This window comes from Bubalus kerabau, chromosome X (genome assembly GCF_029407905.1).
Source record: "Bubalus kerabau isolate K-KA32 ecotype Philippines breed swamp buffalo chromosome X, PCC_UOA_SB_1v2, whole genome shotgun sequence".
Classification (NCBI taxonomy): Eukaryota; Metazoa; Chordata; class Mammalia; order Artiodactyla; family Bovidae; genus Bubalus; species Bubalus kerabau.
Genome location: NC_073647.1, coordinates 88974061 through 88994551, shown reverse-complemented (window position 1 = coordinate 88994551; position 20491 = coordinate 88974061). Strand labels below are relative to the sequence as shown.

At 38.2% G+C, this 20491-nt stretch overlaps 1 protein-coding gene across 3 annotated transcripts in view; it reads left to right on the top strand.

Annotated features, from left to right (window-relative positions):
• The window catches only part of ATP7A (ATPase copper transporting alpha), a 137796-nt gene that overhangs the window by 51434 nt on the left and 65871 nt on the right, over positions 1-20491 (top strand). For 2 of the 3 annotated variants that reach the window (XM_055565107.1, XM_055565106.1), the window contains 2 exons: positions 11507-11647; positions 12556-12627. In XM_055565107.1, the coding sequence (XP_055421082.1) occupies positions 11528-11647; positions 12556-12627 (192 nt within the window). In that variant the 5' untranslated portion in view covers positions 11507-11527. The remainder of the gene's footprint in view (positions 1-11506; positions 11648-12555; positions 12628-20491) is intronic. The other variant, XM_055565108.1, reaches the window with a different exon arrangement.

Genomic DNA, 20491 nt, shown 5'->3' with positions numbered 1-20491 from the left:
GAGGCCCACTTTAAATACAGTTTTGGAGAAAAATGCAGGTGAATTATGAAGGCAAGGGAAATATATGTTATTCATAGATGATTTGATATGCTTAAATTAGGATGTAGTGGGAAAAGTGGCTGTATTAATGTAATTTTCATTCATGCTTAGAATTTCTTTGCTCCCTAATACATATTTCCGGGACTTCCCTGGTGGCTCAGACAATTAAGAATCTGCTTGCAATGCAAGAGACTTGGGTTCGATCCCTGGGTCAGGAAGACCCCTTGGAGAAGGAAATGGCTTGACACAAGTATTCTTGCCTGGAGAATTCCATGGACAGAGGAGCCTAGTGGGGAGAATTCCACAGGGTTGCAAAGAGTTGGACACGACTAAGTGACTAACACACACACACACACACATACACACATTTCCAGGGTAAATAATCCAGTCACTTTAAAAAGTGCTTTGCTGCTTAACTAGTCTCTATCAGTTCCTCTTTGGCCTGGGACATAGCCCCAAATAAAACTGTATTTCAGTTTTACATTCCTAACTAACCAGGTAAACTAGCCTTCATATGCTGAGTATATTGTATTCCAAAAGTTTGTTACCAATTCTGTTTTTTGAACTTGACAGTTGCTTATAAAACAATTGAGTCAGTTTTGGTAATGTACCTGGATGAGCCCTGAAAAGCTCTATTTTGACCCATAACATATCTGAGCCATATAGGTACTAAGTGTGAATGTTTTGACCTAGAGGCAGGCAGCCATGTGCTACAAGAGGAAGTGTATTCTTTTTGAAGGATAAGACTAATGGTAGGCAAAATTTTGATAAAATATGTTTGTTTTAGACATTATTCTACTTACCTTTTCATATATATTAGTGCATCCCAGTGACCCTCTCCCTAGTGGTAGCCCTAATGCCTTCATGCTTGCCTTAAGTACCCCAGCTTGGACTTTTAACCTGGGCCTACGAATTCCCTATATCCCAAGAATTCTTTGTTCACAATTACCTGCCTTTCCTGTTCCATTTGGGCTTCTGTTCTATTGTAGTAATTGATCTTACCTAGTTTTTAGGAGATGTAATTCCAGCTGTCAGTGTCTTAAACTCTCAAAGAGGAGTTTGTATTTTAGAAAGAGGATACAATGTCTCAGACAGCTGACCTAGGTTCTTCAAAAAGTTACTTACCAGGAAAGAGATATGGGAGAGAGGCTGTTCTAGATTAAATGAGACAAAAGAGATACATCCAAATGCAGAGTGTGAACCTTGTCTGGATCCTGATTTGGAAAAATATAAAAGCTGTAAAGAAAGCTGAGCACAGAAGAATTGATGCTTTTGAACTGTGGTGTTGGAGAAGACTCTTGAGAGTCCCTTGGACTGCAAGGAGATCCAACCAGTCCATTCTGAAGGAGATCAGCCCTGGGATTTCTTTGGAAGGAATGATGCTAAAGCTGAAACTCCAGTACTTTGGGCACCTCATTCGAAGAGTTTCCTCATTGGAAAAGACTCTGATGCTGGGAGGGATTGGGGGCAGGAGGAGAAGGGGACGACAGAGGATGAGATGGCTGGATGGCATCACTGACTCGATGGACGTGAGTCTGAGTGAACTCCGGGAGTTGGTGATGGACAGGGAGGCCTGGCGTGCTGGGATTCATGGGGTCGCAAAGAGTCGGACACGACTGAGCGACTGATCTGATCTGATCTGATTTTCTCATTGTTAGTGTCTAGGAATGCAAGGGATTTCTGTGTATTGATTTTATATCCTTCAACTTTACTATATTCATTGATTAGTTCTAGTAATTTTCTGGTGGAGTCTTTAGGGTTTTCTATGTAGAGGATCATGTCATCTGCAAACAATGAGAGTTTTACTTCTTTTCCAATTTGGATTCCTTTTATTTCTTTTTCTGCTCTGATTGCTGTGGCCAAAACTTCCAAAACTATGTTTAATAGTAGTGGTGAGAGTGGGCACCCTTGTCTTATTCCTGACTTTAGGGGAAATGCTTTAAATTTTTCACCATTGAGGATAATGTTTGCTGTGGGTTTGTCATATATAACTTTTATTATGTTGAGGAATGTTCCTTCTATTCCTGCTTTCTGGAGAGTTTTAATCATAAATGGATGTTGAATTTTGTCAAAGGCTTTCTCTGCATCTATTGAAATGATCATATGGCTTTTATTTTTCAATTTGTTAATGTGGTGTATTACATTGATTGATTTGCAGATATTGAAGAATCCTTGCATCCCTGGGATAAAGCCCACTTGGTCATGGTGTATGATCTTTTTAATGTGTTGTTGGATTCTGATTGCTAGAACTTTGTTAAGGATTTTTGCATCTATGTTCCTCAGTGATATTGGCCTGTAGTTTTCTTTTTTTGTGGCATCTTTGTCAGGTTTTGGTATTAGGGTGATGGTGGCCTCATAGAATGAGTTTGGAAGTTTACCTTCCTCTGCAATTTTCTGGAAGAGTTTGAGTAGAATAGGTGTTAGCTCTTCTCTAAATTTTTGGTAGAATTCAGCTGTGAAGCGATCTAGACCTGGGTTTTTGTTTGCTGGAAGATTTCTGATTACACTTTCAATTTCTGTGCTTATGATGGGTCTGTTAAGATTTTCTATTTCTTCCTGGTTCAGTTTTGGAAGGCTGTACTTTTCTAAGAATTTGCCCATTTCTTCCAAGTTGTCCATTTTATTGGCATATAATTGCTGATAGTAGTCTCTTATGATCCTTTGTATTTCTGTGTTGTCTGTTGTGATCTCTCCATTTTCATTTCTAATTTTATTGATTTGATTTTTCTCCCTTTGTTTCTTGATGAGTCTGGCTAATGGTTTGTCAATTTTATTTATCCTTTCAAAGGACCAGCTTTTGGCTTTGTTGATTTTTGCTATGGTCTCTTTTGTTTCTTTTGCATTTATTTCTGCCCAAATTTTTAAGATTTCTTTCCTTCTACTAACCCTGGGGTTCTTCATTTCTCCCTTTTCTAGTTGCTTTAGGTGTAGAGTTATGTTATTTATTTGACTTTTTTCTTGTTTCTTTAGGTATGCCTGTATTGCTATGAACCTTCCCCTTAGCACTGCTTTTACAGTGTCCCACAGGTTTTGGGTTGTTGTGTTTTCATTTTCATTCGTTTCTATGCATATTTTGATTTCTTTTTTAATTTCTTCTGTGATTTGTTGGTTATTCAGCAGCGTGTTGTTCAGCCTCCATATGTTGGAATTTTAAGTAGTTTTTCTCCTGTAATTGAGATCTAATCTTACTGCATTGTGGTCAGAAAAGATGCTTGGAATGATTTCAATTTTTTTGAGTTTACCAAGGCTAGCTTTATGGCCCAGGATGTGATCTATCCTGGAGAAGGTTCCATGTGCGCTTGAGAAAAAGGTGAAATTCATTGTTTTGGGGTGAAATGTCCTATAGATATCAATTAGGTCTAACTGGTCTATTGTATCATCTCAAGTTTGTGTTTCCTTGTTAATTTTCTGTTTAGTTGATCTATCCATAGGTGTGAGTGGGGTATTAAAGTCTCCCACTATTATTGTGTTATTGTTAATTTCCCCTTTCATACTTGTTAGCATTTGTCTTACATATTGTGGTGCTCCTATGTTGGGTGCATATATATTTATGATTGTTATATCTTCTTCTTGGATTGATCCTTTGATCATTATGTAGTGTCCTTCTTTGTCTCTTTTCACAGCCTTTGTTTTAAAGTCTATTTTATCTGATATGAATATTGCTACTCCTGCTTTCTTTTGGTCTCTGTTTGTGTGGTATATCTTTTTCCAGCCCTTGACTTTCAGTCTGTATGTGTCCCCTGTTTTGAGGTGGGTCTCTTGTAGACAACATATGTATGGGTCTTGTTTTTGTATCCATTCAGCCAGTCTTTGTCTTTTGGTTGGGGCATTCAACTCATTTACATTGAAGGTAATTATTGATAAGTATGATCCCATTGCCATTTACTTTATTGTTTTGGTTTCGAGTTTATACACCCTTTCTGTGTTTCCTGTCTAGAGAATATCCTTTAGCATTTGTTGGAGAGCTGGTTTGGTGGTGCTGAATTCTCTCAGCTTTTGCTTGTCTGTAAAGCTTTTGATTTCTCCTTCATATTTGAATGAGATCCTTGTGGTACAGTAATCTGGGCTGTAGGTTATTTTCTTTCATGACTTTAAATATGTCCTGTCATTCCCTTCTGGCCTGAAGAGTTTCTATTGAAAGATCAGCTGTTATCCTTATGGGAATCCCCTTGTGTGTTATTTGTTTTTCCATTGCTTCTTCTATATTTGTTCTTTGTGTTTGATCTTTGTTAATTTGATTACTATGTGTTTTGGGGTGTTTCACATTGGGTTTATCCTGTTTGGGACTCTCTGGCTTTCTTGGACTTGGGTGATTATTTCCTTCCCCATTTTAGGCAAGTTTTCAACTATTATCTCCTCAAGTATTTTCTCATGGTCTTTCTTTTTGTCTTCTTCTTCTGGGACTCCTATAATTCGAATGTTGGGGCATTTAACATGGTCCCGGAGGTTTCTGAGATTGTCCTCATTTCTTTTAATTCATTTTTCTTTTTTCCTCTCTGATTCATTTATTTCTACTATTCTGTCTTCTATCTCACTAATCCTATCCTCTGCCTCCATTATTGTACTATTTGTTCCCTCCAGAGTGTTTTTGATCTCATTTATTGCATTATTCATTATATATTGACTCTTTTTTATTTCTTCTGGGTCCTTGTTAAACCTTTCTTGCATCTTCTCAATCCTTGGCTCCAGGCTATTTATCTGTGATTCCATTTTGATTTCAAGATTTTGGATCATTTTCACTATCATTATTTGGAATTCTTTGTCATTCTTTGTCATAGATAGATTCCCTATCTCTTCCTCTTTTGTTTGGTTTTGTGGGCATTTATCCTGTTCCTTTACCTGCTGGGTATTCATCTGTCTCTTCATCCTGTTTATATTGCTGTGTTTGGGGTGGCCTTTCTGTATTCTGGCAGTTTGTGGAGTTCACTTTATGTGGAGTTTCCTTGCTGTGGGTGGGGTTGTACGGGTGGCTTGTCAAGGTTTCCTGGTTAGGGAAGCTTGTGTCAGTGTTCTGGTGGGTGGAGCTGGATTTCTTGTCTCTGGAGTGCAATGAAGTGTCCAGTAATGAGTTATGAGATGTCAGTGGGTTTGGAGTAACTTTGGGCAGCCTGTATATTGAAGCTCAGGGCTCTGTTCCTGTGTTGCTGGAGAATTTGTGTGGTATGTCTTGCTCTGGAACTTGTTGGCCCTTGGGTGGTGCTTGGTTTCAGTGTAGGTATGGAGGCGTTTGATGAGTTCCTGTAGATTAATGTTCCCCGGAGTCAGGAGTTCTCTGGTGTTCTCAGGATTTGGAATTAAGCCTCCTGCTTCTGGTTTTCAGTCTTATTCTTACAGTAGCCTTAAGACTTCTCCATCTATACAGCACCATTGATAAAACATCTAGGTTAAAGATGAAAAGTTTCTTTACAGTGAGGGACACCCAGAGAGGTTCACAAAGTTACATGGAGAAGAGAAGAGGGAGGAGGGAGATAGAGGTGACCCAAATGAGATGAGATGGAATCAAAAGAGGAGAGAGCAAGCTAGCCAGTAACAACTTCCTTATGTGCGCTCCACAGTCTGGACTGCCCAGAGATGTTCAAGGAGTTATACAGAGAAGAGAAGAGGGAGGAAGGAGACAGAGGTGGCCAGGAGGATAAAGGGGGGAATCAAAAGGAGAGAGACAGATCCAGTCAGTAATTAGTTCCTTAAGTGTTCTCCACTGTCTGGAACACACAAAGAGATTCACAGAGTTGGGTAGTGAAGAGAAGGGGGAGGGAGGAGATAGAGGTGACCTGGTGGAGAAAAAGGAGAGTCCAAAGGGGAGAGAGCAGTCAAGCCAGTAATCTCACTCCCAAGTAAAAATGGGTACTGAAGATTGGGTTCTTAAAGGTACAAAATTGATAACAAATACCAAAAAGCAAAGATTAAAAATCTAGAGAAGAGGTTGGATTTTCAAAAATACAATGTTAAAGAACAGAAAAAAAGAAAAACAAAGTCACAAAAATTATAGAAAATATATAATTATTAAATAGTGTCTCTTTTTTTTGCAAAGTAATAGTAGGTTATAAAAATGAAAAATAGAGTAATAGAAGACTTAAAATTTTTTTAAAATTTAAAAAAATGATAGTAAAAATATATCTAGGACTTTCTCTGGTGTGGTTGTGGGCAGTGTTGGGTCAGTTCATTTTCAGCTAGTTCCTTGATCTGGCTTATATTTCTCAAGATCTATAGGCCCCTTCCTATGTAGTCGGTACTAACTACAGGGTTTTAATCTGTTGCACTTGTCACTTCCAAGACGGTTCCCTCTGTTTTAGCTTCTTCTGTTTGCTGGTCTCTTCAGTGTCTGATTTCCACCCTGACACAAGGGGGCGGTGGTGGACACTTTTTTAGGCTCACTTGTTCAGTCACTGTGGGGAGGGAGGGACACTGTAAACAAATAACACTGGCATGTGCTTGCAGTGTCTCAGTCACACTGGGCCTGTCCCCACCCATGCTGCTCAGGCTCTAGGTTGCTCCACCGGGAACTGTCCGAGGCCGCCCGGGCTGCATGCACCTCCCAGGTCTAAGCTGCTCAGGTTCAGGTACTCGGGTAGTCCTCAGAGGTGCAGACTTGGTTGGGCCTGCATTTTGTGCCATTCCCAGGTCTGAGCCGCTCAGGTGATGAGATGTTTGGTGAGCGCGGTTGCTGCGACTTATCACCTCCCCTGTCCCTGCCACTCGGTTTTCTGGGTGTACAACCAATGCACCTTTTCAGGTGGATGTTGACCATCCAGAACCTCAAGAAGTCTTGTTTAGCAAAGAAGCCTGCTTGCAGTGTGGTAGATAATGCCTCTCTGGGGCTGCGATTGCCCCCTTCTGGCTCTGGCTGCCTGTCACCGGAGGGGGATGGTCTGCAGCTGGCTGTCTCTGTTCAGTCTTTTGTTCTGTGAGGGTACCTGACGGTGTCTCAGGTTAGGGCTTTTCGCGTGGTAGCTATCCCACAGTCTGGTTTGCTAGCCCAAGTTAGTTCCTTCAGATTGCCCTTGGGGCATTCAGGCCCGGTCCTTACTCTAAGCAATGCAGACCGTGCCTCCCTGCCCAGCCCCCACTTGCTAGTGGCGGGTGCAGGCGTCTCCGCTGCTTCTCCACTGAGAGTTAGCTATGGGCACGTAATGTGTGGGTTTTAATTAATTATTTATTTTTCCTCCCAGTTATGTTGCCCTCTGAGGTTCCAAGGCTCACCATAGACTCGGCAGTGAGAGTGTTTCCTGGTGTTTGTTAACTTCTCTCTTTTTAAGACTCCTTTCCTGGAACGAAACTCCATCCCTACCTCTTTTGTCTCTCTTTTTGCTTTTTATATTTTTTCTTACCTCCTTTCGAAGACAATGGGCTGCTTTTCTGGGTGCCTGATGTCCTCTGCTGGCATTCAGAAGTTGTTTTGTGGAACTTACTCAGCGTTTAAATGTTCTTTTGATGAATTTGTTGGTGAGAAAGTGATCTCACTGTCCTATTCCTCCGCCATCTTAGGACTGCCTCCGATTAATTTTCTTAGCTGTGGTCATAGTATTGTGGTTATGCAGCAGTCCTTAATTCTTTGGAAATGCATGCTGAAGTATTATGATCTCTAAAACTTAGATTAGAAAAATAAAGCAAATACAGCAAAATGTTAGCAGTTGTTGAATTTACGTGGAGGATATACAGATAGATGTTCATTGTACTATTTCAGCTGTTATGCGTAGTTGAAATTTTTCATAATAAAGATTTGGAAAACAGGAAAGCTATTCATTAATACAATAATATTTAAATTGTAAATTTCATGCAGTGGAGAATTCAGACAGCATGAAGAACTTCTTGAGCTGGAGTAGCTAGTTCTAGCTCCTCTAAATTTCTACTGTTGTTGTTTAGTCACTAAGTTGTGTCCAACTCTTTTGCGACCTCGTGGACTGTAACTCGCCAGGCTCCTCTGTCCATGGGCTTTCCCAGGTAAGGATATTGTAGTGGGTTGCCATTTCCTTCTTCAGGGCATCTTCACGACCCGGGGATCAAACCCACTTCTCCCACTTTGGCAGGCGGGTTCTTTACCACTGAGCCACCAGGGAAGCCCTCATTTTTACTGCTTCTTCCCTATTCCACTTACCATTCATTCAAAGATTCAGATTTTGTCCTATTGACAGCAGCTGCTCAAGCTAGAGGAAGGACGATGAAGTTTCTCAGGGTGATGACAGCTTATTTTTACATATAGATTATAAGTCATAGATTACCAGAATGAGAGTATCACTGGCAGTGTGGTTAATTAGAGATTGTTGTTGTTGTTTTTTTTTTTACTTTGAATAAAGGCTGTTTCAAGTCATTAAAAACAAAGTTAGATAAACTATATTCTTTTATATTGAATGGATATTATAATCTATGTAAAAATTGATAATACTAACTTCATAAGAAGAATTAGTGGACATAACTGAATTGTTAAGTGTTGCATTTGGAATAACTTTGGCTCTAACTTTAAAAGTAAATAACAAAAATAGGCTATTTCAGATCAAATCACACTATAAAGTACAGTTCCATAATTAGTGCTAGTTGAAATTAAGACTGAGAAAGATGCAGCTAGTGTTGAATTTTTCTTTCAGCTTTGTGAAAATTTTTACATTTAAAAAATGGATATGGAAAACAGTATAGATGTTCTAAAAAATTAATAAGCAGAACTATCATATGATCTACTAACTCCTGGGTATTTATCCAAGGGAAATGAAATCATTATCTCAAAGATAGTTGCACCCCCATATTCATTGCAGCATTATTTGCAACAGTCAACACGTCAAAACAACCAATGTCCGTCTGTGGATGAATAGATAAAGAAAATGTGATATACATATACATATTATTCAGCCATAAAAATGAAGAAAATCCTACCACTTGTGATAACATGAATGGACCTTGAGGGCATTATGCTAAGTGAAATAAGTCAGACAGAGAAAGACAAATATTGTATGAACTCACTTATATGTGGAATCTGAAAAAACCTGAACTCACAGACACAGAGAACAGATTGATGGGTTGGTTACCAGAGGTAGGGGGTGAGGAGTGGGCGAAATGGATGAAGGTGGTTAAAAGATGTAAACTCCTAGCTATAAGATAAATAAGTCCTGAGGATACAATGTACAGCATGGTGACTATAGTTAGCAATATTCTATTGTATTTTTGAAGGTCACTAAGACAGTAGACGGAGAAGGCAATGGCACCCCACTCCAGTACTCTTGCCTGGAAAATCCCATGGGTGGAGGAGCCTGGTAGGCTGCAGTCCATGGGGTCGCTAAGAGTCGGACACGACTGAGCGACTTCACTTTCACTTTTCACTTTCATGCATTGGGGAAGGAAATGGCACCCCAGTCCAGTATTCTTGCCTGGAGAATCCCTGGGACAGGGGAGCCTGGTGGGCTGCCGTCTATGGGGTCACAGAGTTGGACACGACTGAAGCAACTTAGCAGCAAGACAGTAGACCTTAAAAGTTCTCATCACAAGAAAAAATTGTAACTATGTGTGGTGATGGATGTTAACTTTTGGTGGTACTTTTTCAGTATATACACATATCAAATCATTGTATTGTACACTTAAAACTAATATGTTATATATCAATTATATCAATAAAATGGAAATTTCATGTGATTCAAACTAATTATCAATGGGAAAAAAAAGACTCCTGCCTTCATAGAATTTTCATTTTAATGAGGAGTTTATTACAGTATAACATATTATTCCAAAATTTAGTGGCTTAAAAAAACCAACAATTATTATCTCACAGTTTCTGTGGGTCATGAATTTGAGAGTGGTATAGATGGATGGTTCTGGCCCATGATCTCTCATGAGGTTGTAAGTCTGTATGTCAGCTGAGGCTGCAGGCATCTAAAGACGTAACTGAGTCTGAAGAATCAGCATCCAAGACAGTTCACTCACCTGTTTATTGGCAGGAGGCCTTATGTCTTTGCTGGTTAGTGATTGTAGGCCTCAATTTCTCACCATGTCAGCCTCTCCATAATGCTGCTTGAGTGTCCTCATGACATAGCAGGTGGCTTCCCCTAGATGGGGTGATTGAAGAGAGAGGACAAGGAGCAAGCCACAATGACTTTTTCCCCTAACTACAGTGCCTTTTACCTTGGAAATCACACATTGTCACTTCCACTAGTGATTTGGAAGCAAGTCACTGAATTGAGGCCACATGTGATTTGATCTCTTGATCAAATTTGATATCTTGAACGAAGGAGTTGTTAAATTTGATCTCTTGAACGAAGGAGTGACAAAGAATTCATGAACACATTTTAAAACAACAACAGGAAGACAGATAATAAGCAATAAACATAGCAAGTAAATTAATGGAGCTTATTAGAAGGTTTTAAGTTCTATGAAAATAAGAAAAAAAGAGGACAGAAATAAGGGGAATTAGAGTATGTGTGTGTGTGGAAGGGATGTAGGTTGCAATTTTCAACAAGGTGGTCAGTGTAAGACTCGTTAGGAAGATTAGATTTGAGTAAACACTTGAAAGAGATGAAGAAGTTAGCTAAGCAGATATCTAAGAGAAGAAAGCACTAAATCAAAGGAATAGGTGACCTAAAAGTGCTGGGATGGGAGTAAAATGAGGCAAGAGAAAAGAATGCTAACCGTAGTATATTAGTAGTGTATTTTCAATTGGGCAGGTGGGAACGTTGAAGGATTCTTTTTTCTTTTTCTTTTAACTTAAAGTTTTTTTTTTTTTTTTAGTTTTTATTCTATATTAGAGCATACTTGATTAGCAATTTTGTGTTAGTTTCAGGTGTATAGCTAAGTGATTGAGTTATACATATACATGTATGTATTCTTTTTTCAAATTCTTTTCCCGTTTAGGTTATTACAGATGCTCCCTGTGCTATACAATAGGTCCCTATTGGTTATCTATTTTAAATATAGTAGTGTATATGTTGGAGAAGGAAATGGCAACCCACTCCAGTGTTCTTGCCTGGAGAATCCCAGAGACGGGGGAGCCTGATGGGCTGCCGTCTATGGCTTTGCACAGAGTCGGACACGACTGAAGTGACTTAGCAGCTTAGCCGTGTATATGTGACAGTCCCAAATTCCCAATCTATGCCTGCTTCCCACCTCCCCCCCCAAAACCATAAGTTCCTTTTCTAAGTCTGTGAGTCTGCTTCTGGCTTTGTAAATAAGTTCATTTGTATCATTTTTGTAGATGCCACATATAAATTATATCATATGATATTTGTCTTTCTCTGTCTGACTTATTTCACTTTGTATGATAATCTCTAGGTCCATCCATGTTGCTGCAAATGGCATGGTTCATTCTTTTTTATGGCCGAGTAATATTCCACTGTATGTACCACATCTTTATCCATTCATCTGTTGGTGAATATTTAGGTTGTTTCCATGCCTTGGCTATTGTAAACAGCACTGCAATGAACACTGGGGTACATGTAAGAGGAAGGGTTATTTCCATGGCTGATATTAATAAGTTTATTATTTCTAATAGGAATGTAAAGAAGAAATCAAAATGGATCTGAGTATGAGTGTGAATTCTGTCACCATCTCTGTTGAGGGAATGACATGTAGTTCCTGTGTTTGGACCATTGAACAGCAGATTGGAAAACTGAATGGTGTACATCATATTAAAGTAAGTTACTCCTTGGAAATCAGTGCTGTTGACTGGAATTCTTCTGGGAAATTATACTTCTAACACTGAAATAGATGCAGAAACACTAACGTGTATGACATAAAGACTGTCATACTTCAAACCTTGAAGCTGAGTAAGTTTTCTTTGGCCTATTAACTTATTTTCTTGTTAAAGACAATAGTAAATTATATATTTTTAAAATTTAAAAACATCTGAAGATTGAGTCTTGATGTTATGGTTGTATCAGTTTATATTTTATAAGTATAGGTGCTGACATGAGTTTGAACAAACTCTGGAAGATAGTGAAAAGACAGTGAATCCTGGTGTGCAAAGAGTCAGACAAGACTTATCGACTGAACAACAACAGTATTTTTTATTACTGTTGATGTCATATTAAACTAAAATACATGTTATCAAAGGAAGGATTATGGGGTTTCTTTCTCTTTTATATCATGACAGTTAGTATGTTTAGTAATAATGTAGTCTTCCCTAAGAACATGCATACAAAGTGTAACTAATTTTCTAAACATTTCACTTTAGTTTTTAATTGCAAAACTAAAATAGACTTTTGTTAGACAATCTTAACACATTCCTACTGTAATTCATCTCAGAATCCTACTTAGTGAAAAAGAGTGATTTATCATATATTATAGTTTCTCTGTGCTGCTGCTGCTAAGTCGCTTCAGTCATGTCCGACTCTGTGCGACCCCATAGACGGCAGCCCATCAGGCTCCCCCGTCCCTGGGATTCTCCAGGCAAGAACACTGGAGTGGGTTGCCATTTCCTTCTCCAATGCATGAAAGTGAAAAATGAAAGTGAAGTCGCTCAGTCATGTCCGACTCTTCGTGACCCCATAGCTTTTCTTACTTATGTATAATAATTATAATAACAATTCATGTTCACTACAGAGAAACCAGAGAAGGCGATGGCACCCCACTCCAGTACTCTTGCCTGGAAAATCCCATGGATGGAGGAGTCTGGTAGGCTGCAGTCCATGGGGTCACTAGGAGTCAGACACAACTGAAACAACTTAGCAGCAGCAGCAGTAGCAAGCTTTGTTTAACACCTTTTAAACACAAAAGCCAAAAGTAGCAAAGTCAGCACAGGACTACCCCAAAGGAAACAAAATGATACCATGCCCCCTATATCCTGTAAAAAATGTCTTTGAATGTTTCCTGTGCTCGTTTTTTTTTTTTTTTGACATAGACATAGTGTGTTAAAGCTGCAAGTGGTCTTAGATATGACTTAAGTAGTCTAACCCCCTCATTTTACACATGGACAGCCTGAAGCCCAGATAAGGAAGTGATTTGTGCTAAATTACACAGCTACCTAATACCAGATAAAACTAGAACTCAAGTTCCATGATTCCTGGGCCAGAATGTTTTCTGGTCATACAGTGTTTACAGATGCATTTTAATTTGCATATGGTTCTCAAACTTGTGGTCTCCAATTTATTCTGTCACATAACTTCCAAAAAAAAAAAAAACAGCCTGCTATTTTCATCATCAACTTGCTTCCTACCACAAAATTGCTGTTTTAGCTCTGTGTCACTATTCTCTATATAAATTCTTCTCAGAATAATTCTAATATTTTTAGCATGAGATGCCTTGAATTATATTTTATTTGTCACTGTCTTTTTAATTTTTCTATTTCCATGTTCATAAAGGTGTCTTTGATGTTAAAGCCTTTGGGGTTAAAAATATGTTTTGATGAAGTCCAACTTTCTCAGTTTCAGCACTGTTGACGTTTTGGGCCAGATAACTCTTTGTCTTAGGAGAGTGCTTTGAAGGATGTTTTAGCAACATCCCTGGCCTCTAACCATGAGATGCCAGTAGCCTCTCCTTCCACTTGTGACAACCAAAAATGTCTCTAGACATTACCACTGTTCCCTAGGGATGAAATTGCCCTTGGTTGAAGATCACTCCTGTAGTCCCTTCTCAGAGAACCTCTATTATATACCCTTTGGCTCTTTAGTTATTATTTGATGATGGTAAATTGATTTTCAAACAGGCTCATGTGCCCCTTTCTCTTCATATTAGCTTCTTATGGTTCTTTTTTGCCAGTGACGGGTATAGTGAACAGTGTTTCTTAAACCACAGCATGAGAATCACCTGTAAGGCTTGTAAAACATAGATTGCTTTAAAACATAAAACGCCCAGAGTTTCTGTTTTAGTAGTAGATCTGAATGGGGCCTAAGAACTTAACTAAATCTGTGGTTCTGGGACCACAGTTTAAGAACCATTGTATTGCATGAGTTATACTTACACTAAAGATTATTTGTCATTTGTTTGAAATTTAATTTAACTGCGTCTGTCCTATATTTTCATTTACTAAATCTAGTTGGTAACCTACTTTGAAATCATTCTCCTTTACTTTTAGACCCTCATAAGCGCTGATTTATTTATTGTTCCTATAGCTTTAATTTTTAAAAACTACCATGTAAATGGAATCATATAATATATAGTCTTTTGAGCCTGGTGTGTTTGATTTAACGTTGTGCATCTGAGATTCATCCATGTTGTTGCATGTATCACTGGTTCTTTCCTTTTTGTTTCTGAGGCATTATTCTCCTGTGTGGATTGTACCAAAGTTTGTTTACCCATTCATCTATTGAGAGACATTGGATTGTTTTCACTTTCTTTTATGATTATGAAAAATCCTCTGAATGTTCACATCCAAATCTTTGTGTGGACATAAGTTTTAATTTCTCTTAGGCAGATTCCTAGGACTGGATTTGTTCTATCATGTGGTAAGTGTATGTTCAACTTTTTGAGACATTGGCAAATGATTTACCATAGTGGCTATACTATTTTATGTTCCCACCAGCAATGTTTGAGGATTCCACTTTTCTCACATTCTCTACAACACTTTGTATTACCAGTCCTTTTAGTTTTAGACATTCTCGTGGGTATGTAGTGGTATCTCAATTCTCGTTCTCTTAATGGATAATGATATTGAGTATCTTTTTTTGTGCTTCTTAGGCATTTGTATACCTTGTATACCTTCTCTGTGAAATGTCTGTCAAACCTCTTGTGAAATTTTTAGCTGCATGTTTTTTTATTATTCAATTTTAATTGTTTTCTATATATTCTGAATACGTCTTCTCTTAGATATGTGTCTTCCAATTTTTTCCCCAGTCCGTGGGTTGACTTTTTAATCTTTTAAAAGTGTCTTTTCCAGAGCAGCAGTTTTTACTTTTGTTGAATTCCAGTTTATCCACTTTTTTTTTAATGGAGCATGCTTTTGGTGTCATTGCTAAGAAATCTTGACCTTACCCAAGATCACAAAGATTTTACACCTGTGTCTTCTAAAAGATTTTACATTTAGATCTATGATCCATTTTAAATTAATCTGTATACATTATGAGGTATGAGTTGAGGTTAATTGTCTTAAATATGGATGTCCAGTTTGCTAAGCAGCTCTATTTGTTGAAAAGTTTATTTTTTCTCCATTGAATTGCCTTTGCACCTTTGTTGAAGCTCAATTTACCATATACTTATGGATATATTTCTGTATACTCTGTTCTGGTCTATTGATCTGTGTGTCTGTCCTGTAAATATCACACAATCTTGATTATTGTAGCTTTGTAATGAACCTTAAAATCAAGTAGTATAATTTCTCAACTTTGTTATTTTTCATAATTGTTTTGGCTATTCTATTTTCTTTCCCTGTACACATAAATTTTAGAATCAGTATATAGGTTTCTACAAAAATATAGCCTGGGATTTTGACTGTGACTGTGTTGATTCTGTAGATCTATTTGGATAGAATTAACATCTTAATAATACTAAGTATTCAAACCTTTGTACATGATATAGCTCTCCATTTATTTAGGTATTCCTTATCAGGGATCTGTAGTTTTCATTGTACAGATCCTGCATATATTTTATTAAACTTATATTAAGTATTTTCTGTTTTTAGATGATGTTTAAATGGTACTTTTTAAAAAATTTCAATTTCAGTTGTTCATTACAAACATACAGAAATGCGGTTGGTTTTTGTATGTTGACTTTGTATCCTGAACTTTGCTAAACTGTCATTAAATCTGTTAGCTTCTCTGTAGATTCTTTGAGATTTTCCACATAAGCAATTATATCATCAGGGCATAAAAATAGTTTTATTTCTTCCTTTCTAGTCTGTATGTCTTTTATTCATTTTCTGTCTAGAACTTCCATTACAATTTTTAATAGGAGTGTTGAAAGTGGACATTTGTGTCTTGTTCCTGATTAAGGGGGAAAACATTGTCCTTCAGAACCTTTAAGTATTGTATTAGTGTAGGGTTTTGTAGATGCCCTGTATCAGGTTAAGGAAATTCTTTCCTCTTCCTGGTTTTCTGAGAGCTTTTATTTGTAATCATGAATAAATGTTGAATTTTTTCAAGTGCTTTTTCTACATCTAGAGGTGATCATATTGTTTTTCTTCTTTAAGGCTGTTAATATGGTGAATTACATTGATTGATTTTCAAATGTTATATTAGCCATGCATTCCCAGGATAAGCCCAACTTGGTCAAATAATACTTTTAATGAAAAATTTCAAACATACACAGAAGTACAACTTGTACCTGTCACCCATAGAATTCCTTGCTATTTATTTTCATGACAGCATCATTTGATTTTGATAATGTGTTTTGCTGATGCTTTTGAAGATTTGTTCTGGGCCTTCCTGCCTGTTGTACTTTGTTTAAGGTAGAGGTCCCTGACTCTGCTTAGTCGCTCAGTCATGCCCAATTCTTTGCGACCCCACTGCAGCATGCCAGGCTCCTCTGTTCATGGGTATGTTCCAGGCAAGAATACTGGATGGGTTGCCATGCCCTCCTCTGGGGATCTTCCCAACCCAGGGACCGAACCCAGGTCTCCCACACTGTGGAAGGATTCTTTACTGTCTGAGCCACCAGGAAATACCTGACTAATGGATTGGAAATTCCTAGTATATCTCCATGCCATTTTCAAGCCTTTTTGCTGCCCCTTGTCCATTTCCTTTTTTCTTGTCACTCTTCAGAATTCTCAGCATTGTTTGGAGCATAATTTCAGCACTCTTTCCCATGCTTCATTCAGTTTGGTTCCCCACTTGTTCTCTCCTATTTCTCTCCAACTTGTATCCAAGGGCCCAAAGACATTAACAATATCTCCTTGCCAAAAGTTTGGGGATTTCTACTATAATGATGTTAATATATGGAGGCTTTTTCTTAAATATACTGTGAAATGCTGACTCTTCAGCATGTTTATTTTTATTTCCAGGGCTTAATGAGTCAATGTGTAATTTTAACTGAGTTGTGTCTTCATTTGTATAATGTACTTATTGTTTTAATATATTGTTTAAGCTTTTATCATCATTAAAACAACTTTATATTGGTTGTGGTTCTATTTACTGGAAGTTTTCTGTAATTTTTCTTTTATTCAGTATTCATTACAATGATGACAGAAAGTTAGTGCAACTTTGGAATTTGATCAGCTTGCATCAGTCCTAAAAAGGTTTTTCTTTGACTAGTTCAGATCCATATGCAAAAGATAAATTTTAGACATGCTGCCCAGAGTAGATGTAAATATTCTAAAGGGAGCTTTATCTAACTGGACATCAGATTTACTACAGGATTTAGAATTAGGAATCTGATGGATTCTAATAATCAGAAGCTCATTACATATTTTAAATGCTCGAATCATTAAATTGGAACCAGAATGCTCTGTGTATCTCCAGATTAAATACTTATGGGAGTTCTTTCTTTTAATCTTAATCTAAACATTAAGTTTTTACCCCTTCTTCAGAGATTTCAAATGGATTTTAGCTTTTCAGTGAAGTACGGGATTCATGCTTTCTTGTCCTTACAGTGTTCTTGTCTGTGATTCATACGTCTCATAAGATCTTAAGCAGATTAGCTTCAGTTTGCCTTGTTTTTATTACCAAAAAATTGGAAAATTGGCACATAGTGATTTTTCATGGAATTTGATACAAAATTTCACCACATGTTGTGTTGCCAATATGTTGACAGTTATTTTCTACATCTGAAACTCTACGTGTTTTTTTCCATGTCTAAATCTTACATTCATCTTGGCCAGAGAGGGCAAAGTAAACTGTATCCATTTTACTATTTGGGAAGAAAGTACTGTTTCTCATTTGCTTACTAAACTACACACTCTGGTCAGATGAGACTATATTGATGCTTGTGGCAGGAAAATCTTTTTTTACACAGTGTAATATGCTTTCTGCTGAGTTTTCTGTCCTGTAGGTATCCATGTGAATACTTACATATGAAATTTTCACTTTCACATGCTCCAAATGTAGGGTTTCCTCTGATTCTCCAGGCAAGGATACTGGAGTGGGCTGCCATGCCCTCCTTCAGGGGATCGTTCTGACCCAAGAATCAAACCAGTGTCTCTTACGTCTCCTGCATTGGCAGGCAGGTTCTTTACCACTAATGCCACCTGGGAAGCCTCATTTACCATCCACCTTGGCATAACTACAATCTTAGAGGCTTTCTCATTGCCTCCTCCCTTCCTCCCTGCCCTAAGGACATTGCTGCCTTTAATTTGTTTTGAAGAGAGAGCCAAGTTGGAAAAGCTGAGAGATGACAGGTAACTTTTATTAACTCCACTACAGGTTTTCTCCAAAGTGTTTGTATTCAAAATACTCAAATTTATAAAAATATTTTGCAATTTTTCACTAATTGTAACTGTCCAAAAATCAGACAGATATTTTTGCAATTTGTTAATTAGAAAAGAGGATGAAAAAAATAGCTCTGCAACCTTCTGTCTCAAAACTTTAAAAATGAATAATTTAATTTCAGTGAATAAGTATGACATCTGTACTTGACTTATCCTCAAGTGAAATCAATTAAACTTCTCCACTTGAGCTGAAATGGCTGGTGCTAGGGGCCAGGAAAGATATAAGCATCTGAATGGAGAGTTCCAAAGAATAGCAAGGAGAGATAAGAAAGCCTTCCTCAGCGATCAATGCAAAGAAATAGAGGAAAACAACAGATGGGAAAGACTAGAGATCTCTTCAAGAAAATTAGAGATACCAAGGGAACATTTCATGCAAAGATGGGCTCGGTAAAGGACAGAAATGGTATGGACCTAACAGGAGCAGAAGATATTAAGAAGAGGTGGCAAGAATACACAGAAGAACTGTACAAAAAAGATCTTCACGACCCAGATAATCACGATGGTGTGATCACTGACCTAGAGCCAAACATCCTGGAATGTAAAGTCAAGTGGTCCTTAGAAAGCATCACTACGAACAAAGCTAGTGGAGGTGATGGAATTCCAGTTGAGCTATTCCAAATCCTGAAAGATGATGCTGTGAAAGTGCTGCACTCAATATGCCACCAAATTTGGAAAACTCAGCAGTGGCCACAGGACTGGAAAAGGTCAGTTTTCATTCCAATCCCAAAGAAAGGAATTGCCAAAGAATGCTCAAACTACTGCACAATTGCACTCATCTCACATGCTAGTAAAGTAATGCTCAAAATTCTTCAAGCCAGGCTTCAGCAATATGTGAACCGTGAACTTCCAGATGTTCAAGCTGGTTTTAGAAAAGGCAGAGGAACCAGAGATTAAATTGCCAACATCCGCAGGATCATGGAAAAAGCAAGAGAGTTCCAGAAAACATCTATTTCTGCTTCATTGACTATGCCAAGGCCTTTGACTGTGTGGATCACAATAAACTGTGGAAAATTCTGAAAGAGATGGGAATGCCAGACCACCTGACCTGCCTCTTGAGAAACCTATATGCAGGTCAGGAAGCAACAGTTAGAACTGGACATGGAACAACAGACTGGTTCCAAATAGGAAAAGGAGTACGTCAGGACTGTATATTGTCACCCTGGTTATTTAACTTATATGCAGAGTACATCATGAGAAATGCTGGACTGAAAGAAGCACAAGCTGGAATCAAGATTGCTGGGAGAAATATCAATAACCTCAGATATGCAGATGATACCACCCTTATGGCAGAAAGTGAAGAGGAACTCAAAAGCCTCTTGATGAAAGTGAAAGTGGAGAGTGAAAAAGTTGGCTTAAAGCTCAACATTCAGAAAACGAAGATCATGGCATTTGGTCCCATCACTTCATGGGAAAACAGTGGAAACAGTGTCAGACTTTATTTTTTGGGGCTCCAAAATCACTTCAGATGGTGATTGCAGCCATGAAATTAAAAGATGCTTACTCCTTGGAAGAAAAGTTATGACTAACCTAGACAGCATACTGAAAAGCAGAGACATTATTTTGCCATCAAAGGTCCGTCTAGTCAAGGCTATGGTTTCTCCAGTAGTCACGTATGGATGTGAGAGTTGGACTGTGAAGAAAGCTGAACGCCAAAGAATTGATGCTTTTGAACCGTGGTGTTGGAGAAGACTCTTGAGAGTCCCTTGGACTGCAAGGAGATCCAACCAGTCCATTCTGAAGGAGATCAGCCCTGGGATTTCTTTAGAAGGAATGATGCTAAAGCTGAAACTCCAGTACTTTGGGCACCTCATGCGAAGAGTTGACTCATTGGAAAAGACTCTGATGCTGGGAGGGATTGGGGGCAGGAGGAGAAGGGGACGACAGAGGATGAGATGGCTGGATGGCATCACTGACTTGATGGATGTGAGTCTGAGTGAACTCTAGGAGTTGGTGATGGACAGGGAGGCCTGGCGTGCTGTGATTCATGGGGTCTCAGAGAGTCAGACACGACTGAGCAACTGAACTGAACTGAGGGGCAGAATAGAAGCTAAGTCTTAATAATTAAGTGTGTGCTAATTTCAGTAAAGCTGTTTTAACCATCTAGAAACTAGTTCACATAGTTTTTCTCCAAATTACTTAGGTTCTTATTGTCTACTGACAACTAATGTATTTTCCAAAACCCTC